We start from the raw sequence: 20687 nt of genomic DNA on the forward strand, positions 1-20687 counted from the left end.
ATCCTGAGGCCCTGTGCCCCCTAGCCAGGACAGGAGGGCTGGGTGTAGAGCTGGTGGGCCTTCCAGGATCCCCAGGATGGGATGGGGGGAGCAGACCCTCAGTTTCCAAGCCATTTCCTGCTCCATTCTTGGCATCCTCCCCCATGCTGGCCACCTCCCCCCTGCTTTCTAGGAGAAGGGCCTGTGGGAGGGGGATGGTGAGGCCTGGCTTGGGTGTGCACACGCACACACACTGAGTTATGCATAGTCACATGGGTACACACACGCATGCAATAATGCACATACAGCACATGTCCCTCACTAATATCCTGTTGCTCATACCATCCCTCACTTACTGCCCCCCATCTCATCTCCCCCAGACCCACCCAAGAACCAGCAATTTGTCCCTAGTGCCCTGGCCTACGTGACACCTTTTAGTCCCTGGTTTAGACACCTATGAGCACCTGCAAAACCCCTTTCCTCCCATCCTGTGCACAGGTAACTCCCCTACTCCTGCCTCCACCCACCTATGCCCAGTCCTTCCACACTGCCCTCTACCCACCCCCACCTGAGCCGAAGCCCAAGAAGGAGTATGAGTTTTTGGGAGGAAGGACCAGGACAGGAGAGACAGCCATGGGAGGGAGGAAGCAGCTCCAAGCCTCACAATGCTGCCACCTGGGGAGGGGGCGATTTAAGGCAAGATCAGGGCCAGGAGAGCCAAGCCAGGGAGGGGCTGTGATGGTTGAAGCCTCCAAGGAAGCAATAAGGGGGGAAAGCAAGAAGAGATGGATGGGGGAAGAGTTTTTGGGGGGTGGGGAAAGGTATTAGGAAAAGAGGATAAAGTCCCAGAAGAGGTTCCCCAGGGGCAGGAGGAGGATCAGCAACCCCTGAACTGCAGACCCAGCTCAGTGCTACAGACCACCCTGGTGGCTCCTCTTTGCCCAGGGTCCCACAGAAGAGGCAACCAAGCCTCATAGAGGCTCAGGGAGCAGCAGAGAGAAGGATCTACACAGGGGCTCCATACCACACCATACAAAGCCCCCAAAGGTTAAAAAAGAAAAAAAAAGGAGTAGACACTAGCCCAGCTGAACAAGAGCAGCAGGGTCACAAAGTCTCTATGAGTGGGCTCCTTTTCACTGGAGGAGTCCAACTGGAAGTAGGGAATGTGGGCTTCTCAGGACAGCAACTCAGAGAAAACCTGCTCCTTTCCTCCAGGCCCAAACTGCCCTGTTTAGGGATCAACTCTCGGACTTGGCTTGGCTGCAATAAAAACAAGACAGTGTGTGATTAAGGGGGATTTTGCACAGAGGAGGAGGGCAGAGATGGGAGGGCTTGGGGGTGGAGGATTTGGCATGGGTGGTGGCCCAAAAGTGCTGTATACTGCAGGCTGGCCTAGGGCAGATGCCAGAGAAACAGATCTGCCCAGCCAGCCTGGAGGAACCTTGGAGGCAGTGGTTTCCAGCTCCGCTGGTGGGGCGAATGGGGCTACCCAGGGCTGAGGATCCAAAGACAGACCCCAAGACAATGGGTAGGAATGGGGGGGGGCAGAATCTGAGCACTGGCCTTGGTTTTTAATCTGTATCGCAAATTCACACTGACTGCCCCAGCCTTCCAGTATGTCTCATGCCAGCCTCCCCTTGCCCCACCTTGCACCTGCCCTGCCTAGGTCCCTACCAGGCCCCACCCCACCTCCAGGCCTTTGCCTTTGCTGTTCCCCTGCCTGGTACACCTTCTCCTGTCTCTTCACATGATTGGTTTCTTCTCCTCCTTCAAACCTCTGCTTCCCAGTCTCCCCATTAATACCTCCTAGAGAGAACATCACAGTTTGGACTCTTCTCCATTGTCTCATCTGTCATCTGTGTTCCCAGGACACTGAGCACTCTGGGGCCAGGGTGGTGGTGGTGGTGGGATGTGAAGGGTAACATCCCTCTGGAGGTCATCACAGTCATTCCCCAATGAATGAATCTGAAGGTTCACCACTTTCTAGCCATGTGACCCTGGGTAAACTCTTACCACTCCAAGTCTGTTTCCTATCTATAAAAGGAGAATGATGATTGTGGACCTCTCAGAGATATTTTGGAAATAGAATGCAATGGTATGAAAACGTTGGACCAATAGCTGGTTTATGGTGTCCTCGTCCCCTGCCTGTCCTCTTCCAGGAGTGCAGGAAAGATTAGATGGGGAGGAGGGTGCTGTTGAGTGAGAAAATGCATTTGGAATCTTGGGGAGGGGTGCTTTGGCCATCCTAGGGGCCTTGGCACTGGCTAAGATGGACAGTGGGACCGGGCCCCTTCTCTGACCTGGCTCTCCCCTCCCAAGACCCCAGTGATGCTGCCCAGGCTGTGAACAGGGGAGGTGGCACCGTGGGGGCTGCCGGCAGCCGGGGCTGGGGAGAGACATGTGGACACGTGGCCTCTATGGCTCCCGCCTGCCAGATCCTCCGCTGGGCCCTTGCCCTGGGGCTGGGCCTCACGTTCGAGGTCACCCATGCTTTCCGGTCTCAAGGTAAGAGCAGTTGGGGGATGGCAGTGGGGAAGGAGAAAGAAGTTGAGGAGACCAGTCAGGGTCCAATAGAGAAAAGGGTTAATGGGCATGGACAGGGTAATGGGAGAAAGGCCCTGGGGTCATTTAGACAGGAGCCTTGCAGCCAATGACCTGGACTCAGGGGTCAGTGAGGCCAACATCCTGCTCCAGCAGCCTGGACACATAGGTCAGCCAAAACTAGGGCCTCTGACCCTCCCCCACAGATGAGTTCCTGTCCACTCTGGAGAGCTATGAGATTGCCTTCCCCACCCGCGTGGACCACAATGGGGCACTGCTGGCCTTCTCACCACCTCCTCCCCGGAGGCAGCGCCGGGGAACAGGGGCCACAGCTGAGCCTCGCCTCTTCTACAAGGTGGCCGCACCCAGCACCCACTTTCTGCTGAACCTGACCCACAGCTCCCGTCTACTGGCAGGGCACGTCTCTGTGGAGTACTGGACACGGGAGGGCCTGGCCTGGCAGAGAGCTGCCCGGCCCCACTGCCTCTATGCCGGCCACCTGCAGGGCCAGGCCGGCAGCTCCCATGTGGCCATCAGCACCTGTGGAGGCCTGGTGAGCTGAGAATTCTGGAAAGCAAGGGGAAATGCGCCCAAGTTTGGAAGTTAAGAAAAACCTTTCTAAATAGAAGTCAGAGAAAAACGTCATAGTGAGACTTTTTTTTAAGTATTTTGAGCTAATCAGGGCTTTGGGGATGCAGTGAAAGCACTAATTAGAGGAAAATGTATAGCCTTAGGGAAGGCAGAAAATTAATGGAAAGATTCCTTTTCTCTGCCACAAGGGAAAGATGTTGTATATCCCTTGAGGCATTAGAAAAGGGATCTATCCAATAAGATAAGATAGAATAGATAGATAGATAGGAATGAAATCATAAAGATAGATTTGTCAGGCTCAGTGGCTCATCCCTGTAATCCTAGCACTCTGGAAGCCGAGTTGGGTGGATCACCTGAGCTCATGGGTTTGAGATCAGCCTGATCAAGAGCAAGACCCCATCTCTAAAAACAGCCAGGCATTGTGGTGGGCTGAGTAGCCTGTAGTCCCAGCTACTCAGGGGCCAATGCAAGAGAATCACTTGAGCCCCAGAGTTTGAGGTTGCTGTGAGCAATGACGGTACAGCACTCTAGCAAGGGCAACAAAGTAAGACTCTGCCTAAAAAAAAAAAAAAAAGATTCCCAGGGTCCTAGGATGGAGACCATGATCTGAGCTTTCTGTTCTCCTCAAAACCCAGCATGGCCTGATTGTGGCAGAGGAGAAGGAGTACCTGATTGAACCCCTGCAAGGCAGGTCCAAGGGTCCTCACAGCCCAGAGGAAAGTGGACCCCACGTGGTATACAAGCGTTCCTCTCTGCGTCACCCCCACCTGGACACAGCCTGTGGAGTGAGAGGTACATCTGAGTTTCTGGGCATCAGCAAAAGGGATTTCTGATGCCCAGAAATCCCCAGTGATCCCTTGAGGCAGAGTGTTTGATTGTAAAGTTGCTTGTTTGGGAGGACAAGTTTTATAAGCGCATAGTTCAGACAGGGAGACAGGCAGCTCCAAACCAATATGTGAGGCAGCAGAATTGTTAGGGGGTTATACAGTCATGCTGAGTGTAATGAGACAGGTGTCCAGCCAGCCAGCATGGCCTGGCCTGGGGACAGCACTGCAGGTGTTTGGTTGGACATTTGGGAATTGAGGTAGTCTGGTTGCTGAACAGCTGTAACAGCTGGGCATTCAGAAAGTACAACCAGACAGTAGGGAAGTCAGTCTCTTACTCAACTATGTGGCAGTGGAACAGTCATTGTCGACCCAATTCAGGTAGTGGGACATCGTAGAATCAGACATGGTATCCCAGGATGCCTGACAGCAGAAGAATGAGGTGTTTGGCAGCCTGTTGGGCAGATGGACCATCAGACAGGTAGCTGGACAACAAAAGCTGGCAGAAGAATGACCATTCAGCTGTTGAGTAGAGAGTCTGGGGTTGCGCAGGCTGTTGTGAGGCAGTTGTGTATGCCACCAGCAGGTCAGTGCTCAGTTGCTCTCTCCTGGGTTTTCCAGATGAGAAACCATGGAAGGGACGGCCATGGTGGCTGCGCACCCTGAAGCCACCACCTGCCAGGCCCCTGGAAAATGACACAGAGCGTGGCCAACCAGGCCTGAAGCGGTCAGTCAGCCGAGAGCGCTATGTGGAGACCCTGGTGGTGGCTGACAAGATGATGGTGGCCTACCACGGGCGCCGTGATGTGGAGCAGTACGTGCTAGCCATCATGAACATTGTAAGTGCCTCCCCCTCCCTGGGCAGCCCTAAGGACCTGGGGCCAGACTCCAGATGTCAGGAAAAGGGGTGTCGCCATCTCATCCCCAATCCCTGACCTGCGGACGGATTGAGAAAGGAGGGCTGCACATGACAATGAATGAGGAAAGGTAAGGTAGTGCAATGACTGGGAACATAGGTAGCCTTGCCTGCACTTAAATCCCAGCTCTGCCACTTTTTAGCTGTGTGCCCTTGAGCGACTTACTTTACCCATCTTTCTTGGCTTACCTATCTGCAAAACGGGGGTATTAATGGAATCTACCTCTTTTAAGGCTAAAGTAGATTCAGTGCCTTGATAAAATCTTTGCAACAGTGCTTGGCACACGGTAGGTGCCATGTAAGTGTTTGCTGTGTATAAAAATAAGCAAGGAGCCTAGGTGTGGTGGCTCATGTCTATAATCCCCACACTTTTAAGATGCCGAGGTGAAGGCTGGGCTTGGTGGCTCATGCCTGTAATCCTAGCACTCTGGGCGGGATCACTTGAGCTCACAGAGTTTGCAACCGGCTCTGAGCAAGAGCAAGACCCCATTTATAAAAATAGCTGGGCATTGTGGCCAGCACCTGTAGTCCCAGCTACTCGAGAGGCTGAGGCAAGAGAATCACTTGAGCCCAAGAGTTTGAGGTTTCTGGGAGCTATGATACCACGGCACTCAAACCCAGAGCGACCGAATGAGAGACTCTGTGTCAAAAAAAAAAAAAAGGAAGCTGAGGTGGGACGATCAATTGAAGCGAGGAGTTTAAGACCAGCCTGAGCAACATAGCAAGACCCTATTGCTACAAAGAATTGAAAAATTAGTCAGGTGTTGTGGCAGGTGCCTGCAGTCCCAGCTACTGGGGAGGCTGAGGCAAGAGGATTGCTTGAGCCCAGGAGTGTGAGCTTGTAGGGAGCTATGTTGCACTCTCTAGCCCAGGCGACAGAACGAGACTCTGTCTCAAAAAAAAATAAATACACAGCTTGAAGGTACTCATTGAGGTCAGCAGTACACATGCAGGAACATGTCTGTAGGCACACACAGGTCTGCACAGGCACCTACTTACAAATTCATACAGGCACTACCTCCATGACCTCAGATATACTCGGTTCTCATACTAAATCTTTTTTTTTTTTAAGACAGAGTCTGAGTTTGTCACCCTGGGTAGAGTGCTATGGAGTCATAGTTCATATCAACCTCCAACTCTTGGGCTCAGGGGATCCCCTTGCCTCAGCCTCCCAAGTAGCTGGGACTACAGGCTCCTGCCACGACACCTGGGTATTTTTTGAGACTGGGGTCTTGCTTTTCCTTAGGCTGGTCTCAAACTCCTGAGCTCAAGCAGTATGTCTGCCTTGGCCTCCCAGATTGCTAGGGTTACAGGCAGGAGCCACCACACCAGGCCACTAAATCTTAAGTCTCTGGACCTCTCTTAGGCTCAGCTTCTCCCCTGCAAAGTGAGGTTATAACAGTGTCTCCTGCAGAGGGAAACTGAGCAGACCACTTGGCACATGGTGAGGGCTTGACGAATAGTGCTCTTGTTTCACTGAAGCAAAAGGAGAGACAAAAGGCTTAGCACACAGACAGATGGCCCAAGTGTTGACATAACTTCATTTCTGATACAATTATGTTCTGCCTGAGCCTGGGCCTCTCTTCCTTGGACTTTCAAAGTTTCCTAAAACTTACCAGGATTCCTGGGGGTTTCCAGATAGCCCAGGACTCCAGGATCCCTGCACAGCCTGTCCTTCATCATCTGTGCCCATTTGCTGCCTGCGACACTTCCTCCTTCTCTCTGACCACTGTCTTCCCGTGGTGATGCTCACATGGGTACAGCCAGGAGATGAGCCACCCACATCCTTCAGGCCACCTCTGGACAGACACTCAAGGCAGCCAGGAGGGTGAACAGAGATTGGAGGATGAGTAGACAGATAAGCTGAGCCCAGGGAATCAGAAAGAAACATGCTTGTAAGCAACCCAGACTTGAGTCTCACTTATGACACCTACCAGTTGTGTGTCCCAGCCTCTCTTTGCTCGGTTATTTCCTCATCTGTAAAATGGGAATGATCATCATATGTGCTCATGAAAAGATAAATGCAGCAAGTTTACCCTAGGACATGGCACTCAGCAGGTACTTAATTAAAATAAGCTGTTGTCAGGCGGCACCCATACTCAGTGGGTAGGGCACCAGCCACATACACCAAGGCTGGTGGTTTGGAATCCTGCCCGGCCAGCTAAAACAACAATGATAACTTCAACAATAACAACAACAAAAAAAAAAAAATAGCCGGGCGTTGTGGTGGGCACCTGTAGTCCCAGCTACTTGGAAGGCTGAGGCAAGAGAATCACTTAAGCCCAAGAGTTTGAGGTTGCTGTGAGCTGTAATGCCACGGCATTCTACCCAGGGTGACAGCTTGAGACTGTCGCAAAAGAAAAAAAAAAAAAAAGCTGTTGTCTTTGTTTTGCTGTTTGTTTTCTACTCTGGGACTCTCTTAAGACTCGGTCTCTCTTGTTTCTTGGAGGTCAGGTTGCCAAACTTTTCCAGGACTCAAGTCTGGGCAACACCGTTAACATCCTTGTAACTCGCCTCATCCTGCTCACAGAGGACCAGGTACAGGGAAGAAGGGAAGGTGGATAAGGAAAGTCTCACCCCTTCCACTCTATGCCAGAGCAGTCTGCCACAGCCAAGGAGACAGGCACCCATACACTTCCCCCTGTCCATCCCCAGCCCACTCTGGAGATCACCCACCATGCTGGGAAGTCCCTGGACAGCTTCTGTAAGTGGCAGAAATCCATAGTGAACCACAACGGCCACGGCAATGCCATTCCAGAGAACGGTGTGGCCAACCATGACACAGCAGTGCTCATCACTCGGTGAGAGGTGGAGAGGGGCTCCAGGACTTGGGCGCAGAGAACAAGTGGTTCAGGGAATAGTCACAACCCAAGCAAGCGTGGATCCTGGGGGAGATGGTAAACTTTAGCCACTGCGGGGGGGGGGGGCGGGGAGGGGGCCTGAGGGTGTGGAGGGGGGAGGGGAGAGCCAGGGATGGAGATAGATTGCTTGTGAATGAGGGGAGGGAAGTGTTGGGACATTGGGAACTGATGCATTCATTTCCTCCTTCTGCCATTCATTCAGTCGTTCATTCCTGTACCACAGCATGAGTGAGAGGCAGGTAACACCTCTAGACAGGGCATGGTGGGTAGCATCAGCCAGTCTTAGGGAACCAGCCCAGCACCATCCCCTTTGTCTCCCTTTCACAGATACGACATCTGCATCTATAAGAACAAACCCTGCGGCACGTTAGGTACCTGAGCCCCATAGGTTTCAGGCACCGGCCAAGGATGAAGGCAGTGGGCTGGGATGACCCTGGCCATGGGGTGAAATAAGACCTGGCAGGGTGGATGGGGCCAGGCAACATAGCCCACCCCCACCCCACACCCACCCATTTTCCCAGGCCTGGCCCCAGTGGGCGGGATGTGTGAGCGAGAGAGAAGTTGCAGCATCAATGAGGACATTGGTCTGGCCACGGCGTTCACCATTGCCCACGAGATTGGGCACACGTGAGGCCAGGGGACACAGTAGCGGGAGGGATGGGAGGCACTGGGCGGATCCCCCCAGCACCTGGCAGAGCCTACACCCCTCTCCCCAGATTTGGCATGAACCATGATGGTGTGGGGAATAGCTGTGGGGCCCATGGCCAAGACCCAGCAAAGCTCATGGCTGCCCACATCACCATGAAGACCAACCCATTCGTGTGGTCATCTTGCAGCCGTGACTACATCACCAGCTTTCTAGAGTGAGGACACACCTGCCTGTCCTGCCGAGTGGGTTGTGCTCATGTGGCAAGGGTTTGGGGAGGCTCTAAACATAGGGAACCGCCTACCCACCCATCCAGAGACCATGAGCTCTTGGCCTGCATGCAGCCCCCTGGCTGTTTTTCTCTCATTGTAGCTCTGGCCTGGGGCTCTGCCTGAACAACCGGCCTCCCAGACAGGACTTTGTGTACCCAACTGTGGCACCAGGCCAAGCTTACGACGCAGATGAGCAATGCCGCTTCCAGCACGGAGTCAAATCGCGTCAGTGTAAATACGGGGTAGAGAGAGCCTTCCTGCTTTCCTTCCTGGGAGGGGACGGGCCGCAGCGGGTGGGACTCCACCAATGCACCCACCTACCTGGACAGTTGAGGGTGTGGGAAAGCTGGGAAGGAGGGTGAGGTGAGCTCCCATGGGGTGTGGGAGGAGGACAGAGGCGCATGTGCCATAAAAAATGTCCCAAGCAATAATGTTTGGGAACAAGAATGGGATCTCCTGCTTTCTCAGACCCCTGACGGAGGCCTAGACTGGGGGCAGGAGTGGGAGGTCACCTTCTGTCTAACACATCAGGCCACCTGTGGGGTGCAGCAAGACCAAAGTCCCGAGACATGTCATTGGGGGAGTTTTTAACTAAACATCAAGACTTGATGAAAATTATTTCCCTGGAGATGGCCATCTTCCCCACTTGGCAAAGAACTGGACAGAAACTTCCAACCACTCCCTGTCTTCATTTCCCATGTCCCCCACTGACTGGTTCATGAGCTTTTCTGGCTGGGTAGGCCCTGAGTTAGTTTCTCCTCATTCTTTCCCAAGACTTAGACTTATTTTTTTTTGAGACAGTCTCACTTTGTCGCCTCCGGTAGAGTGCTCTGGCATCATAGCTCACAGCAACCTCTAACTCTTGGGCTCAAGTGATTCTCTTGCCTCAGCCTCCCAAGTAGCTGGGAATACAGGCACCCGTCACAATACCTGGCTATTTTTTTTTTTTTAGAGATGAGGTCTTACTCTTGCTCAGGCTGATCATAAACTCATGAGCTCAGGCAATCTGCCCACCTTGGCCTCCCAAAGTACTGAGATTACAGGCGTGAGCAACCTCAACCAGCCTAAGACTTCTCAGCCCTACCTATGCATAGGGAAATAAGCAGTGAGAAGTGGTGGGTCTCACACCCAGCTCCCTCCCACCCCAAAGAAGCTGAGGATCTACCGGCTTCCTGCTTTAGTCACCAGGGCTCAGCAGTGCCTGCCCCTCCTTTGTCCACATCCCTCTGTTCTCTAAACACACCCCACACACACCAGGGGCCAGGGGCCCGGGCCCAATTCTTCCTCACCTCATCTCATAACTCAAAAGGATCCAAGTTGGCACGGCCATGTCCAAGCTATTGCCATATTAACACAGAGCAGGGAGCAGGCAGGACTGACTGCTAAAATGCCATCACTTCATTCCACTGCAAAACAAGGAGACAGACCCTGAAATGGTTTATCTTTCATTGATTTTCCACTCTTGCCACCCTCTGCACCCTAACTTAACTGGTAACTAAAGACCCACTAATGAACTCCTAAAGATTCTGAAGCTACCCCTGAACATCTGTGTCCCAGGTATCTGAACAATGCCAATGACGTCTGACATTCTCTGAATGCTCATTATGTGCTAAGTATGCGAAGTATATTATCTCATCTAAACTCCTGGCAATCCTGTTACTCCCCAAGTTACACATAACAGGGCATTTATGCAAGCCCTTTTTTATGTACCCTGTAAGCTGAGGTATCACAGCATTTATGTAGGCAGGGCTGGCATTAGGCTTCCCATCTTGTAATGAGAAAACTGAGGCCCAGAGAGGGTCAGTGTGTTGCAAGTTCATGGCAGAGTTGAGGTCTCCCAGAGTGGCCTAGGACTTATTCATACATAGAGTATCTCCTTGTGGGAGGAAGGTCAAAAGCAGAGTTAGTTCTCTTTAAGAGGTGTCACAAGTAGGATTAGTGCTGGATTGATGTGATTATTTTTAGAAATGGCCAGGAGGACACAAGCTAATTGAAACCAGAAAACCAGCCTAAGTTTTAATATCAGAAGTGTTCCCTGTTAGGCAGGGACTCTCTGCAGGAGGTTTGAGGACGGCTCTTGAGACATCTCACATGGGTGCAGGCGTCTCTCAGAGGCCAACTTCCTTCCAATGGCCATTGGTTGATCCAATCCCAAATCATCAAAGCTTGGATTCTGTTCAAAGAGGGGTTTGTACGTGATTATAAACCAGGTGAAAGGCCCTGGGTGATTGTCCAGTTCTGACATGTGGCCACCCTTGAATCCATTGGGGCTTCTCCAGGGATTGTAACCTGGACCTACATGGTGAGAGTGAGTCCCTGAGATTGGTCCAGCTACCTACCGTAGACAGGGCATAAGCCAACCTTAGCAGAACTGAAGTAGGAAGAAGGTAGGGCAAACTTAAAACTGGAGGAAACAGGAATATCCCACACAGTGCCAGCCTGGTGGTATCTCCTCCCAAACTCCCACCACCCCCTTACAGCTTAAAAGTGTTAAGGTCAGAGGGCTTCTCCAGTTGAGGTGGGGGACTAAAGAGAACCACCAGCTGGAAAACAAAACTAGAGCTGAGGCCCTAAACCATCATCCAGGCCTGATTCTTCAGAACCACCACTCTCTCCTAGGCTGCTTTGCCTGTACCCCCAAAACCAGAATCCGTCCTATTGATTCCTCAGCATGTCCCAAATTTTCTTTTGGAAACCCGAAGTTGGGCGGCGCCTGTGGTTCAGTGGGTAGAGCTCCAGCCCCATATACCGAGGGTGGCAGGTTCAAACCTGACCACGGCCAAACTGCAACAAAAAATAGCGGGCATTGTGGCAGGCGCCCGTGGTCCCAGCTACTCGGGAGGCTGAGGCAAGAGAATCACCTAAGGCCAGGAGTTGGAGGTTGCTGTGAGCTGTGTGATGCTGTGAGCTGTGTGATGCCCTAGCACTCTACAGAGGGTGATAGTTTACAAAAAAAAAACTCCTAAGTTGCCATGAGCTGGGCTGCAAAAGAGTTCATTAAAGCACAGACCTGCAACAGAGATCTGGGTTAGATTCCAGGCTACCCCTTAGTAGCTGCGTGACCTCTAGCAAGTGACCCTACCTGTCCGAAGCTCGTGGTGTAATGGGAATGGTCATGTCGAAAGGAGTCTGTGGCGCACACAGGTGTTCCATTAAGTGCAGTTTTGTTGGCAGAGGATAACGCTCAGGCCATGCCCTGCGGGAGACTCCAAGAGAACTCCTTGAGGCCCAGAAAAGGAGCGCTTGGGCCCCCCGCTGCGGGGCGGGGGGATACCCCAGGGAGAGGGGTTCAGGGGGCGAGCCTGAGCAGGCGCCTGGGCCAGCAGGAGGTCTGCAGCGAGCTGTGGTGTCTGAGCAAGAGCAACCGGTGCATCACCAACAGCATCCCGGCCGCCGAGGGCACGCTCTGCCAGACGCACACCATCGACAAGGGGGTGAGCGCCGATCGGGAACCCCAGGCAGGCCCTGCCCCTTGCCATTAAGCCTCGCGTTTAGGTAACGCCGGACTGTCTGTCCTCAATTGGTTCTGGTCACGCCCCACCGGCCCCTTGGCCCTTGGGCTGTTGCCGGCCGGGTCTGGTCTCCCTCGGCTTTGACCACGCCCTCTTCCCGCAGGCCACGCCCCTGGTCAGATGCCACGCCCCCATCTCAAGCCACGCCCTGCGCACTTGTCCTGGTACCCTGTTCACCACACCCACGCACCACTCACTGGTCAAGACCCTAAGATTAAACCAAGTCTCTTGCTTGAGTGGTGTCTGGCTCCCTACCCACGCCCCTGTGCTACCCGACAGTCCCCGTCTTCGGAGCCCGCCTCTGCTTGGGGTGTGGAGAGGGAACCGGACACTGAGCCCTCCCCCCCGCCACCAATGTCCGCGGAGCCGGACCTATTTCTACCCGTCTGTTCCCACCTTCCTATCCAGTGGTGCTACAAACGAGTGTGTGTCCCCTTCGGGTCACGGCCAGAGGGTGTGGATGGAGCCTGGGGCCCGTGGACTCCGTGGGGCGACTGCAGCCGGACATGCGGCGGCGGCGTGTCCTCTTCCAGCCGTCACTGCGACAGCCCCAGGTCAGCCCCCTCCCAGGAGAGCGGTTCAGCCTCCCACCCCCAACTCCCTCTCACCGTGCCTCATCTCTGTGCTGGCCTTAACCCACCCCTTCCAGGCCAACCATCGGGGGCAAGTACTGTCTGGGCGAGCGAAGGCGGCATCGCTCCTGCAGCACCGATGTGAGTTCCCGGAGACCCGAAACCCTCTCTTCCAGTTGGCGGGGAAGAATATGAAAAAGCTAGCAAAATGTTTCAGCGGGGACTTTTAACGGCCAGCCCTTTCTTCCCTGCCCTTTCTCCATCACCTGTCCCTGGATACCTGTCCGCTTTCCCCATCCCCACCCCCTGCACCTCCCCAGAGATCTGGCTCTTTCCTACTCTTTTTCCTATTTTGAGAGTCTTCCGGGAGATGAATCTCCCACCCTGAGTTCTTTGCCTGGACTTTACAACCTCCCGCAGTCCAGTCAGTCCCCTCCCATTGCAGGCCATGTTCCCCCAGAGAGCCCTACTTTCTGCCTCCCGCTAAAGCTGGCCTTCTTCTCACTAAACCCACTGGCACATTTCTGGGCTGTGCTCATGTCCTCATCTGACCTGAGACCACCCTCACCTGTCAGAAACCCCTGCCTTGCCTCACAGTTGTAACCTCTTTGGGCTTCTCCGCTGCTCCTTCCTGAAATGTTACAGTTCCCCGGGGCAGGACCCTGGGTGTAGATCCCCAAGTACACACCCAATAAGCAAAAGACTTACGGGAGGAAGGGGGTTCAGAGGGCAAAGAGGACTTTCAGGTGGGCAGTGGCTCTCCCAGCTCCCCTCCTAGGTGAGGAGGCTCATGTCTTCAGGGCATTCGTGGGGGCCTCACACTCATGTCCCTAAACCCTGCTCATTCCTAGACCTGCTCTCTAAAGAAAGGCCCTGTTGTCTGAAACCACAAGGCTAGTGTCATACCCAATATGCCCTAATCTTCTAATGCATCACCTGGATGTCCTTTGATGCCTGGGCCACATCCATTCACTGTGTCCATCACGGTCTCCTCCCTGGCCTCCTGGCCTCCCTGCCTCCAACCCATCCAGCTCCGTTCCCCTCACACGCATCTGGCATCCTTCCTTCTCCCCTCTCATGCCACCAGGACTGTCCCCCTGGCTCCCAGGACTTCAGGGAAATTCAGTGCTCTGAATTTGACAGTGTCCCTTTCCGTGGAAAATTCTACACATGGAAGACATACCGAGGAGGTGAGTGGGGGATTCCAGAGCCTGGGGCCATGTCCAGCAGGTGGATGGATGCAGCTTCGGCGGATCTAGCCAGGGCCCTGTCCTCACCCAGAAAGCCAGAGTGCCTGGGACATGGCTCAATAGCACCTCAACTGGACATTGGGAACCCCCACTCCCTCTGCCCAAGCTGCCCATTCTGTTGGGTCTGGGGTCCTCTTGGCTTCACATTTCCCCAAGGAGTGACCGGGGAGTCCCAAGGCGGCTTGGCCTGCACTCTGACAGGGCTGTGCCCCCCAGGGGGCGTGAAGGCCTGCTCGCTCACGTGCCTAGCTGAGGGCTTCAACTTCTACACGGAGAGGGCAGCAGCAGTGGTAGACGGGACACCGTGCCGCCCAGACACAGTGGACATTTGTGTCAGCGGCGAGTGCAAGGTAGGCTCCAGAGAAGGTGGAGCGAGGATAAGGGGATAAGAGGTGCAGCACCTCGCTCACCCCCACTCCTCCTGGCCCTTTCCACACAGCATGTTGGCTGTGACCGGGTCCTGGGCTCTGACCTGCGGGAGGACAAATGCCGAGTGTGTGGAGGGGATGGCAGTGCCTGTGAAACCATTGAGGGAGTCTTCAGCCCAGCCTCAGCTGGGGCAGGTGAGAGCCCTGAGCTTCCCTCCCATGCTCTCCACTCGGGCCAGGGCAGGACTGACCCCACCACTCTACCCAAGATCAGTAGTAACTCCGTAGAGCCAAGGGTCCCTGTGAGGTGTCAGGGGGACAAAAGTCCTAGGGCACAAACCACAGTGTCCCAGATCCAGGTCAAGAGTGGGCCCTGGTGACAGGCTTGCACTCTAGTGCCTAAACCTTGGCAATTAAGAGTGTCTTGGGAGTTGAGGACCCAGATCTTTCCTGTTGCCATCATGGGGGCCTCATGCCTAGTCTGAGAAGGGACCACTCTTCCTGGACAAGTTGTTGGGCTTTTCTGAGACTCAGTTTTTTCATCTGTAAAATGGGGATAGTAATATGTCTGTCACAAGGGTGGAGAGGGATGCGGTGAGATTTCCCTCTATGCCCAGAGCACAGTAATGGTTAACTGTTATCACTGCAGCCAGGGACAGGGAAGTGGTCTGTGATCCTCAGGGACCGGACAACTCTGTGCTAGCAGGAAAAGGCTTACTAGGGGAGAGGATATTTGGACAGGAAGCACCATTCCCAGCTTGGACTGAAGGAGAGAGTGTCTAGGTGAGGCAGGATGGTTGGGTTGCCCACTCACAGGCACCAGCAGCAGGTTGCAGAGTGTGACTTTAATTCCCCAGGCAGGGACCCATTGGGGTTTTGTAACAGGCAGTCTGGCCAATAGCATCAGGAATGAGACAATGGGGTGACCCAGACTCAGGAAGAACCAGTGAAGATCAAAAAAAAAAGTGGAATTGAACCCAATTTAGAAGCCAGGATGACAGGCCATAGCCAGTCACATATTTGGGGTATAGGTGGGGGAAGAAAGGGTCTGAACCAACATCAGGATGACCACTGGATGGGTGGGTAACCATTGGGGCTGTCCCCAAGAGGGGGACTGTTAGGGGGAACAGTAAAGGTTGACACACATGGAGCTCGAGAAGCTTAAGAGATGTCTAGTAGGTCAAAGAGAGAGAGCTGAGCAGATAAAGATTAGGAGTCCTGGGACCTAGGGACACATGAGGTTCCACAGAACCAACTGACCCCTGCCATGGGAGTAGGAGGTTGACTGGAATGGAACACAGTGACCTGGGCATTGAGAACAAAAGGGAAAATGTGGGTGTCCAGCCAGATAAACCAGGACTTGCGGCAGGGTATAGGTGGGCATGGATGGAGGGTTCACAGGTGCCCAGGACCAAGTAGTCAGTGGTGGAGCCTGCTGCAAACCCAACACCGCCTGCTAAAACTGCCTTGTCACCCTATGTAGATTCTCTCCGGCTTATGGAAGTCAGGGTGATAATGCTCCACAAAGCAGGAGCCAAGGGCAAGGTGAAAAGGCCTGTGATGCCTTTTCTCCTCTGTCCAAGGCCCAGTCCTGCTGCTTACTTGTTTGCTTGCTGCTAGAGGGACTTCCTGGGATCCCCAAGCCCCACCACCTGTTTGGGGACCTGGGGAATTGGGGGAGACCATTTTAGTGTTTAAAAAGTTGGCAAAGTTTGGCTTCAAATCCCAGTCCAACCACTCCCTAGCTGTAAGACCTGGGCAAGTTGCTTAGCTTCTCTGAGCCTCAGTTTTGTCATCTGTAAAATGGGGATGCTGGTACATCTATGTAACTGGGGTGGAGAGGGATATGGTGAGATGGTCCTCTATGTACTTAGGGAAGTAACAGTTAGCTGTTATCATGGGGTGTGGGGTACATGCAATTGGGTGACATCTGAGCTCCACTGTTCAGGGTATGAGGACGTCGTCTGGATCCCCAAAGGCTCTGTCCATATTTTCATCCAGGACCTGAATCTCTCCCTCAGTTACTTGGGTGAGCCGACAGGGGAGTGAGGGGTGTGGGGAGTGGGAGAGTCAGTGTGACTAGAGTTCTGACTCCTGTGCTGTTGCATCCCATAAGCTCTGAAGGGAGACCAGGAATCCCTGCTCCTGGAGGGGCTACCTGGGACCCCCCAGCCCCACCGCCTGCCCCTGGCCGGGACTACCTTTCAGCTGCGACAGGGGCCAGACCAGGCTCAGAGCCTAGAAGCCCTGGGACCCATTAATGCCTCTCTCATTGTCATGGTAACAGCATGGTCCCAAGCAGACCTGGGCTGGGGATGGTAAGGTGCCCAGAACATTAGCTCCTTTGGAATGCAAGCTCCATGTGACCTGCTACCTCTGTCCTCCACACACCCAGGTGCTGGCCCAGACCGAGCTGCCTGCCCTCCGCTACCGATTCAACGCACCCATCACCCGTGATGCTCTGCCCCCCTACTCCTGGCAGTATGCACCCTGGACCAAGTGCTCAGCCCAGTGTGCTGGCGGTGAGACTGGGCTGGAGCACACCGGGCACTGGGTAGCAGGGCTGAAATTCTCTGGGCCAGGCAGAGCTGAGTGGGCCTCTCACCCTCCTCCAGGTAGCCAGGTGCAGGCAGTGGAGTGCCGCAACCAGCTGGACAGCTCAGCCGTGGCCCCCCACCACTGCAGTGCCCACAGCAAGCTGCCCAAGAGGCAGCGGGCCTGCAACACAGAGCCTTGCCCACCAGAGTGAGTGCCCATCAGGGGGCAGCATTGCTCAGGGTAGGATGAGAATGCCCCCTGGGGTTGGTGAGTGCTCCAGGGATGGAGAGCAGGTGGGTTGCAGGGGAAGGGGGCACCAGAGTGCCCAGATGATAGTGCCATAGGACTAATGGGAGTCAGGGTAATAATGTTGTCCAGGGTAGGGGTCAAGTTGGATGGCCCTGGGTCACAATGACAAAATGATGATGCTCCCTAGACAAGCTGATTGTCCAAGGATTTGTCTATCCTTAGGGTGATGCACCTCCTGCCTCTGCCCTGGATCTGGGCGCAGGGCAGTGATGCTCCAAGTGTGACTGGGTGGGGGGGAGGGGTACTTTCTGCCTAAGGCAAGAGCCACCTAGCCCAGTGTCAGGTTCCCTATGATGCTGACTGGTGGGAAGGTGGGGGTAACCTACTTTCTCCAGCCCTGGGAGCGGGACCCTCTGCTCTCATTCTCTGTCTCAGACCCGCCCCCTGCCTCCCCCCCCTCCCGCCGTACCTCCCACAGCTGGGTTGTAGGGAACTGGTCACGCTGCAGCCGCAGCTGTGATGCGGGCGTGCGGAGCCGGTCTGTGGTGTGCCTGCGCCGCGTGTCAGCGGCTGAGGAGAAGGCGCTGGACGACAGTGCATGCTCGCAGCCGCGCCCACCGGTGCTGGAGGCCTGCCAGGGCCCCGCCTGTCCTCCTGAGTGGGCGGCCCTTGACTGGTCTGAGGTGAGCCACCCCTTACTTCCCGCTCACGCACAACCCACGCCCTTTGCAGAGAGGGGCAGAAGCTGGGACAACAGCCTGTGGAGTGCCCACCAAAGCGCCTCTCCTGCACTGTCGATGTTAACTGACCCCCCTCCACCCCTCCCACTGGGCTAGCACCTTGCCCATCCACTAAGCATGAAACGCCCCCCAACCGCAGTGCACCCCAAGCTGCGGGCCAGGCCTCCGCCACCGCGTGGTCCTCTGCAAGAGCTCGGACCACCGTGCCACGCTGCCCCCAGCACACTGCCCGCCGGCAGCCAAGCCACCTGCCACCATGCGCTGCAACTTGCGCCGCTGCCCACCAGCCCGCTGGGTGGCGGGCGAGTGGGGCGAGGTAGGCGGACAAGCCCTGGGAGGACAACAGAGGGCGACAGGGGTGGGGCAGGGGCGGCGCCTCAGTGGCTTGTCTCCGCAGTGCTCTGCGCCGTGCGGCGTCGGGCAGCAGCAGCGCTCTGTGCTCTGCACTAGCCACACTGGCCAGCCGTCGCAGGAGTGCACCGAGGCCCTGCGGCCGCCCGCCACACAGCAGTGTGAAGCCAAGTGTGACAGCGCTCCCCCTGGAGACGGCCCTGAAGGTAGGTGGGCGCCCGACCCGGGCGCACCAGGAGGGCCCTTCCCCTGGCTAGAGGAAGCCACGGCAGCACTTGGGTCCTGGCTGTTACTTCAAGAGCATCTTGAACTGCCTTGTCCTGCTTCCATCAGGCCATCCTTCACATCTTCTCCCCGTAATCGTTTTTAGGCACCTGACCCTTCAGGGTGACCAAATTTGAGTCATTTCCCCAATCACTTCCTTGACCTTTGCTCCGTTCATCTCTACCTGTAGCATTATTTGCTGAATATGAATATTTTTTCTTTTAAATCAGTTTTTCAGGCTTGGCGCCTGTAGCTCAAGCGGCTAAGGCACCAGCCACACACACCTGAGCTGGCAGGTTCAAATCCAGCCCCGGCCTGCCAAACAACCATGACAACTACAACCAAAAAAATAGTCCGGCATTGTGGTGGGCGCCTGTAATCCCAGCTACCTGGGAGGCTGAGGCAAGAGAAATACTTAAGCCAGGAGTTGGAGGTTGCTGTGAGCTGTGATGCCACGGCACTCTACCCAGGGCCACAGCTTGAGGCTTTGTCTCAAAAAAAAAAAAAAAAATCAGTTTTTCAGCCTCAGGCACTATTGACGTTTGAGTCCAGATGATTCTTTGTCATGTGCTTCATGTCTGTTGAGAAGCCTCCTGGCCTCTACCCACTAGGTGCCAGTAGCAGCCTTCCCCCAGTTGTGACAGCCAAAAATGTCTCCAGACATAGCCCAATGTCCCCTGGGGGTCAAAATCACCTTCCCTTGAGAACCACTGCTATATGTACACCCTTTTCTTTTCTATCTACGTAAATTTATTTTTGATAAAGAGAAATAGATTCCTTACTGTGGGCACTGGACCCAAATTGGTTCATTTTCCAATTCTGTGCCTCCATTTCCTTATCTGTCAAGGTGGGAAAATAATATGTTCACTGAGGAGGTGCCCCAGTAGGTATCTGGAATAAAATAATCCATATGAGTCTGGCCACAGTGGTTCATGCCTATGATCCCAGCACTGTGGGAGGCCAAGGGCGGAGAATCCCTTGAGCCCAGGAGTTTGAGGCTGCATTGAATTACAATCATGCCACTGCACTCCAGCCTGAGCCACAGAGCAAGACTCTGTCTCCAAAAATAAGAAAAGTAAAGGAGAAAGGCTTACAGCCCAAAATGGAAATTCTCTCCCATTCTATCCCGGGTGGTTTCAAAAGGATCAGTGGTGGCCAGGTACACTGGATGGCTCACGCCTGTAATCCTACACTCTGGGAGACAGAGGCAGATCACTTCAGTTCAGGAGTTGGAGACCATCCTCAGCAAGAGTGAGACCCTGTCTCTACTAACAATAGAAAAATTAGCTGAGCATTGCAGTGGGCACCTGTATTTCCAGCTACTCAGGAGTCTGAAACAGGAGGGTCACCTGAACCCAGGAGTTTGAAGTTGCTGTGAGTTAGGCTGAGCACAGCACTCTAGCCTGAGCAACAGGGTAAGATTCTGTCTCAATTAAAAAAAAAAAAAAAGAATCAGCAGAAAAGGAACGCTTTTCTACATTAAAATGTGTCAGTGTTGCCTCCCCACCCTGCACTAAATCCTCTAAACAGCCTAATAACATAGGTACTGTTATAAGCCCGCTTTGACAGTTGAAGAAACTGAGACACACAGTGGCAAAATCACTGTCCAGTAAGTGATCCCTGCGGGGAGGGCGGTACAGACCTGATTTCTCCCCTTCTCCCGCCTCCCCACCCCCAGAGTGCAAGGATGTGAACAAGGTCGCCTACTGCCCCCTGGTGCTCAAATTTCAATTCTGCAGCCGAGCCTACTTCCGCCAGATGTGCTGCAAAACCTGCCAGGGCCACTAGGGGGTGCGCGGCACCCGGAGCCACAACCGGCGCTGGCTGGGGTGGAGAATGGAAAGGGAGGGGGTCCCGCTCCTCCCTTCCCCTCCCCTATCCCTGCAGCTGGCTGGAGGGGGGCCCAGCCCAGCGGGAGCTGGGAGTACAGAGTGAGATGGAGGTTATTTATTGGGAACCCCTGCCGGGCCCTTGGAGAAAAGGGCAGGGCTAACTACTCCAAGGGCCCCTTTTCAGCCGGTCCTCCCCCTTCACATAGTCTGACCCCCTCCAGGGTGGGTCTGAGGAGGGGACAACTGCTCTTTGCATCCACCCTTAGGGAGTCCTGAACACTTGTCCCCCACCCCTGGATCGTATTATGTACTGTGAAGAGTGGGGGTGGGGCAGGGGCCTGCCAGTGCCCTGACCCCCAGCACTGCCCTAACCCCCAACTC

At 54.5% G+C, this 20687-nt stretch overlaps 2 protein-coding genes across 5 annotated transcripts in view; both read left to right on the forward strand.

Moving 5' to 3' along the window:
• ADAMTS10 (ADAM metallopeptidase with thrombospondin type 1 motif 10) lies at positions 1-14525 on the forward strand. Of its 3 annotated transcripts, XM_053582435.1 has the most exons (16): positions 1-2484; positions 2727-3073; positions 3747-3903; positions 4557-4774; positions 7306-7389; positions 7507-7652; positions 8040-8083; positions 8234-8339; positions 8429-8575; positions 8731-8872; positions 11957-12064; positions 12551-12696; positions 12792-12855; positions 13802-13904; positions 14192-14314; positions 14404-14525. In XM_053582435.1, exons 1-15 carry the CDS (start codon positions 2397-2399, stop codon positions 14215-14217), a joined length of 1926 nt encoding a protein of 641 aa, XP_053438410.1. In that variant the 5' UTR covers positions 1-2396; the 3' UTR covers positions 14218-14314; positions 14404-14525. The 3 variants fall into 3 exon arrangements, with proteins under 3 accessions (XP_053438410.1, XP_053438412.1, XP_053438411.1); XM_053582437.1 differs by lacking the exon at positions 14404-14525 and having other exon boundaries at positions 8731-8855; positions 14192-14225; XM_053582436.1 differs by lacking the exon at positions 14404-14525 and having other exon boundaries at positions 8731-8855; positions 14181-14219.
• A 2428-nt stretch (positions 14526-16953) lies between these two features.
• The window catches only part of MYO1F (myosin IF), a 52546-nt gene continuing 48812 nt past the window's right edge, over positions 16954-20687 (forward strand). Inside the window, exons 1-4 of one of the 2 annotated variants that reach the window (XM_053582430.1) lie at positions 16954-17077; positions 17598-17802; positions 17999-18175; positions 18257-18416. In XM_053582430.1, the coding sequence (XP_053438405.1) occupies positions 17639-17802; positions 17999-18175; positions 18257-18416 (501 nt within the window). In that variant the 5' untranslated portion in view covers positions 16954-17077; positions 17598-17638. The remainder of the gene's footprint in view (positions 17078-17597; positions 17803-17998; positions 18176-18256; positions 18417-20687) is intronic. The other variant, XM_053582431.1, reaches the window with a different exon arrangement.

Source organism: Nycticebus coucang, chromosome 3 (genome assembly GCF_027406575.1).
Source record: "Nycticebus coucang isolate mNycCou1 chromosome 3, mNycCou1.pri, whole genome shotgun sequence".
Lineage (NCBI taxonomy): Eukaryota > Metazoa > Chordata > Mammalia > Primates > Lorisidae > Nycticebus > Nycticebus coucang.

Excerpts from the sequence above, each read along its gene's own strand:
- ADAMTS10 (XM_053582435.1), top strand. The coding sequence starts at position 2,397 with ATGGCTCCCGCCTGCCAGATCCTCCGCTGGGCCCTTGCCCTGGGGCTG. Across the intron at positions 8,340-8,428 it reads GCCCACGAGATTGGGCACAC|ATTTGGCATGAACCATGATG; the intron begins GTGAGGCCAGGG and ends CCCTCTCCCCAG. Across the intron at positions 13,905-14,191 it reads ATGGAAGACATACCGAGGAG|GCCTGCTCGCTCACGTGCCT; the intron begins GTGAGTGGGGGA and ends GGGGGCGTGAAG.